Below are 10,578 nucleotides of genomic sequence, written 5' to 3'. Positions count from 1 at the left end.
ATTTGAAATTTTAAAAATTGCCTGCACATCAGCATCAAAATACCTTTCTAATGATATATAATTGTTTATACCTTAGAAGTACAGTTTAGCCGTAAAAGGGGTGTAAAGGAAACATGATTGCCTATTTATATAATTGATGTTACCAATTTACTAAACTTTTTTTTTTCTTTCTGTACTTTAAGTTTGACCTCTAGCAATACACCGGTAAAAACTACATTCAATTTCATGCATTAGTTTTTAAGTGATGCGCATTCAAACATCCAGACAAACAGACCAAAAGTCTAAAAAATTTTGATTTGGCTTCCATTGCTCTAATAAAGATTCCGCATATTAATTTTTCTTTAATATCTATAATGTGCATGTGTGTATATACTTATGTATATAGTAGATTTCTTAGAGAAAGTTATGAAAAAAAAATCTTCAAAGAATCAAATTGAATTCCATATTGGAAAGTTCGGCAAAAATTCTTTAAGATTCTTCTACATCCAATTCAGAAAACTCTGAAAACATGGTTGTACTTTTCCGTTAAGTAGGCCTATTTTGGATTGGGTTTTCAATAAGGGGATTCACAAGACGTATTAGCCGTCGTAAAATCTTAAGCCTATCATTTTTTTATGTAAAATAAGCAATAAAATGGTTTTAAGGATTTCTAAATACACCTAAATGTCTTTAAACTAATAAAAAATATATAATTAGCCCCTTCTAAAACCATTTTAACGGTTAATTTACATAAAAAAATGTTAAGCTATTGGAAGCGCAGAAAAAAATCATCACAATGAAGAGTCTGTTCTATTTGACGTATGTAGTCAAAACTCCTGCCAACTGATAGATAGGTTACATAGCTTCAGAAATAATATGTTTAAAGAGAATTTTATCAAAGTTGATAAATCTGAAGTTTGACCGGTTTTATTATACAAATACGCTCCTGTGTACAACGTGAAGCTCTTGGTAACTGCTACGAATATTATTTTCCATTGATTTACAAACTTTTCTGCATTCTGGCCATTCAACCCTTCACCGGTTCAAAACATAGCTGCGTTGTACCAGGCTGAGAGAAAATTTTTTGGTATGAAGTTTTAAGTACCGCAAAATTCGCCCTTCTTTTTGTGATTTTTGTTTTTTTGGTCGGAGGCATTTCGCATTTTCAGTCACACAAAATATTTATATTCTAAAATACTCGTATTTTTATATCGAAAAAAAAATGTACAACTTTGAACTTCCACCTTAAAATACTGGAATTAAATTGGCTATAAAAATGAATACCCAAATTTTTTCTAAAAGATCTGGTTTAAAACTTTTAAGTTTTGATAGATAATTTTTGAAATTCGTTGAATATTCGCAAATTTCCCATTTACTGACAAAATTTTACATGGCAAAGTTACTTGATTTCAGAACGATTTCTTTATGACGAATGAACAGTAAATTGCATTAAGTTGACCCAGTCGGAGCGAAATAAAATACCAGAGCGGAGCTAGAGTGGAGCGATATGATAAAAAGTCTTTGCTCCGAAGCCCTGAATACAAGTAAAAAAAGTTGCTCATACGCCCTGTAAATTCGTATGAATACAATTTACCTACATGGTATGTATGTATGTAGATTTTGTATCTTTTGCATCTTAAACTAGAAAACTTTACATATCTTTGAGTTTTATCGTAATTTATTGCAATACAATATTTTGTTCAAAGGTTCAAAACACTCAAACTCGTTCCGAAATACTTATTAAAAAAAAAGTTATTTTGCGCAATTAGCTTTAAGCTATCATATGGCAAAGCTTATATAAAGATGGAGTTTCCTAGAAATATGTGAAAACTCTCAGTTAAACTTTCATTTAAAACTCTCATAAATAATATTCTTTTACTGGATTTTGACCAAAGCTTAATTTGTGTATATTCAACAATAAATATTATTGTGAATCAATGTGTATGAAATCAATTTCTTTGGAACTACAATATCATATAATTTATTCTCGTCTTACAAAACTTTTGAGAAATCAATTTATAACAATGTTATCCAAGACTATCTTTACTGCGCATAGATGCATAGGTTTGTGTATTACTTGAATTGCATTGTACTTATTATTTACATTGAAATTTCACAGCGCTATACGAATGTCTTATTTATGCTTAAGCGCTTCGTGGTACTTTAACCTTAAGGGTCATTACATGAAAAATAGTAGGTAAATTATGCTTTGAACGTGCCAACTCAATTGTCGAAAAATGTGTAATATGTGTTTTAGTTAATCCACAACATACAATGCGATCACGAATATATTACACATGTATAAATACATAGATATGTATATACGGACGTGTTCAGACATGTATGCGGGTGTGTATATATGTACATACATATGTGTCCATACGTATGTATGAAGTTCATACTATCCCTGCAGCGGGTTCGGAGACAATTGTCGCTTTCGTACTAGTTACATTACTAGTTCCAATTGCATGTTATGCTCCAGGTAATAATAAATCGACCTATTGGTTACATATTGCACTTTCTAAAGGTTATTGGCCGTTTTAATATAATAGTGCTCCCTTATTACATAAAGCATTTTGTTATTTATCATTTAAATACAAATAATAAATTTTGAATACTTATCTATGTTCTGTTTCCCTCGTGTAACCACCTAGCAAATATCGGATTGATAAGTACCAAAATAAAGCAATACATATGTAGATACCCCTTTTTACAAAACTACTATTTCTTAAATTATTTTGGGGGCAATTCACGTCAAATGTCCCAGCGCCCTGAGCGGTGCAAAACAAGCTACTTTTCGACTAGCTGCGAAGCAGAAAGAAAATAGGAAAACTAATTCGAAAACTATGATTTCTATAGATTTTTATACGGGCTATGCGATGGCACTATGCGTTTTCCAAAATTTTCCCGTTTTCATAGTGAAAATTCTGAACGAAAATTTATTTGTAATTTTTCTGAACTATGGTAATTTTTAATATTGTTTTTAGTAATCTCAATCGAAAGATCAAGTCTTTTTACATATAAATCACTAATAAAAACGGACTTTTTTACTTTTCTGAGTTATAAAGGCTTTTAGAGCGCAGCGCGCTAATCTGCTAACCGTGTGAGTCATAATAATATTGTTATAACTTTGCAACTACTTGATGTTTAATTTTGAAACTTTCGCAAAAACTTCCCTACATAGTCATCTACAACACTGTTTTAAAACAAAAAATTTATTTCAAATTTTATAACACAACTTTTGCATTTGAAAACAANAACTGTTTTAAAACAAAAAAATTTATTTCAAATTTTATAACACAACTTTTGCATTTGAAAACAAACACCCTCTTAATTCTCATAAAAAAGTTATAAACGTGTAGTTTTATTCGTAGTAAGTATTAAGAAGTGGTGTTAAACTTAAATTGGAATAGTTTGTAGTTTATTGTGTGAAAATTTCAAATCGATCGATACACAAACGACTGAGATATAGCGCGTTTAAATGACAATTTTGTTAAAATTATCAAGAATCAGTTCAGCCCAATAATAAAATTTCAAACAACGTCACGCTGCAGCTTTCGTACGTTCGATCACAGGAAAATAAATAGCAAAGACAATAGCAAAGACAAATTTAAATTTGAACAAATCGTCGCCTGGCTTGATTCAAAGCGAACATTTGAAAGCACACTTACATATTGTGCCTGTAGCTGAGTGCGCAAAGATGCTGGCTGAATTAGTTGCGGCCGAAAGTGTTCGAGTTCAAATCTCACTATGCAGAACATACAATTTAAAATCTTTACTTTCGTTTTTTTTTTTTAATTTTAAAAAAGTATCTGTGAAGTGCACAACGAAAAAAAGTGGTTCGGTTACAGGTTACGTGTTACTACTACAAGTACTAGTGAAAAGTTACGCAGCTGGAGTCAATTGTCACCTCCTAGGACAACTCCATGTTAAATGCGACAGTAGAAAGCATGGCTGGTAGATTTGCAAGGTACCGGTATTCGACTCCCGAAAACTGGTGAACTCACTAGTTCCGCTGCAGGGATGAAAGCAGGTATATTCCAAAACTCAACGCTCGCCCCTAAATGCCTAATAGAGTTTATATACATTCATATGTATGTAGATATGTATGTTTTTGCATGTAGTATGCGTACATGTGCATATATTTATTTATTTATGTATACCTATGTATGTATGTATGTACATACTTGTTCTTGCGCGAAAACGATAAGTCGTGGATTTCATTGAGAAAAATAAAATCTTAGCAAAGAAGCTTTACAGTCGTACGGCGTGTTGGGCCGAAACTCAACCTCGCCATGAGCCGAACTACATACATATGTTCAACGCACACACGCATGCGAATTGGTATATGTAAGTATTAATACAGTAAAGCCTCTTTAATCGCATTAAGCTTTGATTTTGGTCTTAAAATTATTCGAACACATCTTCTGTATGAATTTTATTGATTGTAGAAAGCATGCAGATAGCAAAATAAATGACATAAAATATTTTAAACGATGTAAAATATAACTAAATAGAATCAAATATTAAATTAAAATAAAATCAAATAAAATGGAATTAAATTAACTTAAAATAAATTAAGCGGCATTCCAAGTAAAATAGCAAAACGACATACATAGGCTAAATTCGTACAAAAAATCGCCGAGACGCGTAACTTTGCTTCTAGATTGTGGATCGGAAATCATTTTTCTAGAACACTGCATGAAAAAAATCAAACGTTAAAAAAAAAAATTAAATAACATACGCATACATGGCGTATGAGTAATGCTCATGTTTCATACAAAAAAAAATTGCACAGGGATGCTAAAATGACCCATAAAATCGCCGAAACACGTAAACTTAATTTTGGGTGGCCCTGTATACCGTTTTTTTCTAAATCAGGTCAGCTTCGCAAGATATCTTCAATTTACGTTTACATTTCGAATGAAAAAATTCAAAATTTAACAGGGAAACATTTTGAAAATAACGGATTTTTTTAGAAATTCTTCTGATTTGTGTTAAAGTCTGTTCTTTTACAAAAATATAAAGCTATCAACGAAGAAAATTGGTTGATAAATAAAGTTGTAAATAGTCAAATGAAAATGCAATGATACAATGCAAAATTAAGTTTAAAGGTATCGGTGTTTTTTGTATCATTTCAAAACTAGAAAATTTCCTTACACTATTATTACACGTTTCACAACTTTATATTTGGGATCTTCCATTTAAGAGCCTCGTAAAAGAACTGTCAACTGTATGGAGCTCTATTTACGAGCCCCACGTAAAATTACGAGGTAAATTTGATGCGCAAAATGTATGATAAAATACTGAAAACAAACGAAAAAAATAATAGATGAATAAAATTTATAAATTTTATTTTTTATTTTTTCTTCGTTAGTAGCTGTTTTTTTGTAGAAGAAAAGGCTGTTTGGTTCCCACGTCCTCTGCGATTGCGAAATCTGAACAGTTTTTCCAGTTTTCGTGGTTCTTCAATAGATTGACACGATGCGCAGTGATTCAAAACTTCCATTTGACATTCATAATTCACTGGATTCATTTTCACTCAATTTCATTAACTTTTTTTTAAATAAAACCTTTTAAAATTTTCAAAAGATCTGTTAACCTGATTTTTAAATTTTTATTTGTTTATATTAAATGTTTTAGTGCAATGTGCAGAAAAGTAGCAATTTTCAAGTAAATCGATTCTCCGGTTCCAATTAATAAATGTTGCATAACAAAAACTAGCTGAAAAGAATTGTAGGTTTCCCTCAAAACGGGGGGAAAAAATTGAAATTTGAAAAAAAAAAATTTCACTAAAATTAAATTTTTGTATTGGTTAAAAAAAAATCGGTAAGCAGTTTTATAGAACATAAATTTCTAGTATAATAAAGTGCAAGTTCGCGTTGATTTTGAATAATATAACAAACCCCATTTAGCATGCAGATGGCTGCGAAAATTTATTTATTTATTTTATTTATTTCATTTCCAACACAACAACCATTGGCTATATTTCAGCATTGGATACACATTAAGACAACAAAATAAATTATTAAAAATCAACGCGACCTCTCTGCCGCTTTTCTATACCAAAATTTATTGATCTATTAAACTGCATTCCGAAAATTTGTCTAAAAACTCAATTTTTTGTTTTTTGGTGACTTTTTTTATGTTAGTATAACATTTCAAATTTTCTTGTGATTTTTCTCGCTTTGGAGGAACCCAAAAACTGTTTTCAACAAATATTTATTACGTAACGTTTATTAACTGGAACATGGAACAGGAGAATCGATTTTCTATAAAATTGCTACGTTTTCCTCACTTTTCCGCACAAAAAAAAAAAAACCAAATTGAGTGAAAAATTAAGGCTCTAGTGAATTGTGAAAACTAAGTACCAGTTTTGAACCACTGTGCGATGGTGTCTACATTTGGTCTCTCTCCAATCATTTCACTACTTTTTCTATTAAATTAGTCCAGGTCCAGGTTGCAGTGGAAATTTATAGGTTTTGCATTTTCTATTTTATAACAGTATGTTAATAGTAAAGTTAAGTTAAGGCAAGTTAAGTTAAGTTTACTTATGCTATGTTAAGTTAAGTTAAGGTATGGTAAATTAAGTTACGTTAAAGTACGATAAGTTAAGTTAAATAAAATTAAGTTTAGTAGATTGGCGTTAAGTTAAATGAATTTAATTTAAATCCATTCAATTCAACTCAACTTAGTTTGCTATAATGTTCTTTTTAATTTAGCTATACTGAATTTATTTCAATTAAATTAAGTAGACATCATTAAATTATTCGGTTTTTGTTAGATCCTTTTGATATTTAAATTAAATTGAATGTATTTTTTTCAATTAAATTGAACTGATTTTTTTTAAGGAATAAAAGTAGTACAAAGTTTATTTTTTTTAGATACTTCAAAATAGAGTAAACCCTTTATGAAAAGAGAGGAACTGGATTTTAGCAAGATTTTGTTATCTGGAATGCCCGAAATCTTTTGTCTTCACGGTCCCTTAGTTATGTTTTTTTTAATAAAATTGCATATTTCATTTTACAACTAAGTACAATGCGTAAGTGCAGTTACAATCTCAATAGATTTTTGCGTCCACATTTCACTTTTATGAACTTCACTCTTACGCTGGTTCACATTTAAGACATTCTTCTGTATGTACTTGTTGTGGCTTATATATATGTATGTATGTATGAATCAACGGTAGCAACTTCAAACTTGCATCTTATTCTACTGAAATTTTAGTGGGCTACTAAATTGCATACTCAACGTATTTCCAAAAGAAATCTGGTCAAAAAGCTGGAACTTTTCATGAAAATTAATGGAAAGTTTATCGAATTTACCTTGTTTTTGTACAAAGTTTAGATTTTTGTTTTTATGATTTTTGTTGTACTATGAACCAAATTTTTATAAAAAAATAAGAAAAGTGATTTAAAATGAAAGACTTTGGAGCACATCATTTTGACTGGCAGTGACTGTATGTAATTGTATATATGTATATATGTATGTATGTATGTAGCACTTGTATAGTTGCCTCCTCATCTACTAAATATATGTACATGTACATACATGTGTATGGATGTATGATAGCTTCCCACCCTCATCATCCCCACACCGTCTCTATCATACTGCTGCCAAGGTCTCCTACACCAAAAACACTTTCACTTGTACTCACCCGTTGGTTGTTGTGTATTCACTGTTGAGTTTCGTGGCTTCACTTTGGAACACATGGAGAACATCTTTGGCAGCTTTAATGTCTATTTTCAGGCGTTTCCTTTATTATTGTTGCTAGTCGCTCTTTCAACGAAAAAAAAAATACTGTTATCGCTCACTTTAAAAGATCTTCAGCTCCGAAAATGGCACATTTTTATTTTATTGCCGATAATTGTTGGTTTGCGTAAAATTCTTTGAACAAAAAAAGAACACAAATCTTCGCTGTTAATTAAAAAATTTTTGTTTATATATACTTAGGTATGTTATTTTATTGTTTATTTTGTAAAAATGATGTCACTGTTTTGATAAGCACAGCATCGACAACAATAATGCCATAGACGACGATAAACTGTTCGCAGGCAAGTGGTTGCTTTAAAAAAAAATTGCGGTTTTCCAGTGAACAACACTTTTTTCTTATATGTATTCCTTTTTCTACTATCGCGGAAACGGAAATCCGGAGATGAGCACAAACGCGTTGATAACAGAGGCTGATAATTAAATGCTCGTTTATCAGCAAAGTGAAGGCGTCAAGCGCACTAAAACGGAAATAAAGGGTGCAGAGTAGAAGAAATTACGGTTGGTTGATAAGCAAATCGTCAACTGTTTTATGTTTTCTTGTTTAAGTTTTTTCCTTTAACTAAATTCGAGCAGGTGAACTCGCTGACAGTGAAGTGATTCTTGGAGATCTACCTTTAAAGTTTCTAGGCGCTTCCGTGATCTGTGTATGCTACTGACTGTGCGCTTGTCCCACTGGCCGTTCGTTCTTCTTATCAGTGGTCTATGATAGAGCTTTGCCTTTACCAGCCTAAGGTTGTATTCTTGTGTGTGTGTGTGTGTGTGTGTGTGTTTTTTTTTTTTAGTTGCTGCTGGCTAGTGGTTGGTACTAACTTTCACTACTGCTGACTCTCCAACTCTGCTTCAAATGTTGCTCCTATATAACTGCTGATTTTTTTTATTGGCGTTGCTGTGTTCTTGTCACTACGACTGCCTCGCGTTGAGTGTGGCAAGTACGGTGACGCCTTTTCTGCAAACTGTAGTCGTATGTGCTTTCGTTCGTCTAAACTTTGCTTGTTGTTATTGCACTATGTTATCGCTATTTGTATGCTCAAACCACTGTACGTCGTCGATTAAGGGCTTTTCCCATCGTCCTCGCTGTTGTTGGGGTTATTGTAGTAGTAGTAGTCGTCGTCGTCGTCGTCGTCGTCGTCGTCGTAGACAGTAGCGCTTCGTAACGATTATTACAGCAATTGCAATGTAGATTTGTTTTTACTGCTGAGCATAGAGCTAAGTAGTTAATAGTTGACTGATGGGGGTGATGTAGAAAAAGGAATTTAACCTCCACCAACAGACAATAGCGTCGTAGTTGCTGCTGGTAAAAACTGTTTAGTGGCAATATTTTGGTTGGGCTCGGTCTCTCGATTATTCAGCGTGGAGGCAGGTAAACGGGCGCTGATTTGACGGCCATGTATAAAAATGGTGGACGTGCGAGTCAATAGAAAACTGTTTAATTACAAAAATATTCTTTGCTTTTTTTGTTTCAGTTTTTCGGCAATTATTTTGAATGAGTCATTTGATTTTGATATTTTTCACGATTTCGATTTCAAATGTTTGTGTTTGGTAGTTTAACTCATTTATTGCTACTGCTGTTATCGCTGTTGTTCCTCACCGACTACGATGTTGGTACAAATATGTTTGTTGTTAGAAATTTTCCACTCACGTACAAATTTCAAGTTGCCACGCAAACCACCGCGTCACCTATTTAGTCAGAGGCGAGAGGCAAAAGACGAAAATTTTCGACAGCAAAGGTAGACATTCAGTCAGACAGGCAGGCGGCCAGACAGACAGACAAACAGACGCGCGATTCTGTTCAGTTCGTATTCGCCGCAACTTTAAACGTAGCACAGTGTACTCATACGGTCGAAACTCAACTGGCAGAGTCAAATGTCCAATCCATCCAAGCAATCTGCGAACGCAAGCAAAGCAGATATTAGTGAGCACTCTCATTCGTCCTGCTGCTGGAGCAAAGCCGAATGCTTGAAAAGTGCCGAGCGCTGTGTCAAAGTGACGACAAATATTCCATTGTCGGTTAACAGCTTGTGTGTAGGTATCAACGTTGCCAGATTCACAGTTTTAACTGTAAATTTCAGTTTTTTAGACAAGCTAACGGTTGTTTAAATTACCTCCTAACAAAAATTACAGTTTTTTTTTTCGAAATTTCCGATTTGAAGGAATAAATTAAAGTTTCTCTTGCGGTTTTCCTAAGTAAACTTTTCCTAATTACAAATTATTTAAGCTGTCTTTTACATTTCAGTCGTCACAGCAAATGTGGAGAGAATATTTATCCTAATCAATTTGAATAAAACAAGAAATTAACTAGAAATTCCAACACTCTTCTAAAAAAAAATTATCCAAGAGGTATTAAATTTGTTAAAAAATTAACATTTGGTAAAAATAATGACACTGAAGTGTATTAAAACAAATGGGATTTAAATATTCCATTTTCCAAAGTCTATTTTGGTTTAGTTAAGTATAATTAAAACGGCTTATGTTATTTTATTTTAAATAATCTTTTCTTTGTTATTTAACTATAAAATTGATTATATCCGAAAATATTTGTCCAGGTTCGGCACTCAAAATACTAAACCGATATTCGATAATATATAAAGTTTTTTTAATGAAGCATTTGAGAAAAACAACTAAGCAGCATACTTATTTTTTATTCTTGTAAGATAAGCAATTGCAATTGCTGGCTTATGCCGATGACATCGACATCATCGGTAACAAAAACCGCGAAGTCTGTTCTGCCTTTTCCAAGTTGGATAGGGAAGCAAAGCGCATGGGTCTGGTGGTAAACGAGGACAAGACGAAGTATCTCCTGTCATCAAACAAACAGTCAGCACATTC

The 10,578-nt window shown here is 32.4% G+C and overlaps 1 protein-coding gene across 1 annotated transcript in view; it reads right to left on the bottom strand.

The window, feature by feature from the left end:
- Nucleotides 1–9,587, bottom strand: part of LOC108358190 (uncharacterized) — a 34,136-nt gene extending 24,549 nt beyond the window's left edge. The window contains exon 1 of the mRNA XM_017609377.1: nucleotides 7,637–9,587. Within this exon, the coding sequence (XP_017464866.1) occupies nucleotides 7,637–7,700 (64 nt within the window). The 5' untranslated portion in view covers nucleotides 7,701–9,587. The remainder of the gene's footprint in view (nucleotides 1–7,636) is intronic.
- Between the last annotated feature and the right edge of the window lie 991 nt (nucleotides 9,588–10,578).

This window comes from Rhagoletis zephyria, unplaced genomic scaffold (genome assembly GCF_001687245.7).
Source record: "Rhagoletis zephyria isolate East Lansing unplaced genomic scaffold, Rhagoletis_zephyria_1.1 Rzeph_scaffold_00221, whole genome shotgun sequence".
NCBI lineage: Eukaryota > Metazoa > Arthropoda > Insecta > Diptera > Tephritidae > Rhagoletis > Rhagoletis zephyria.
This window is presented reverse-complemented; position numbering and strand designations above follow the sequence as displayed.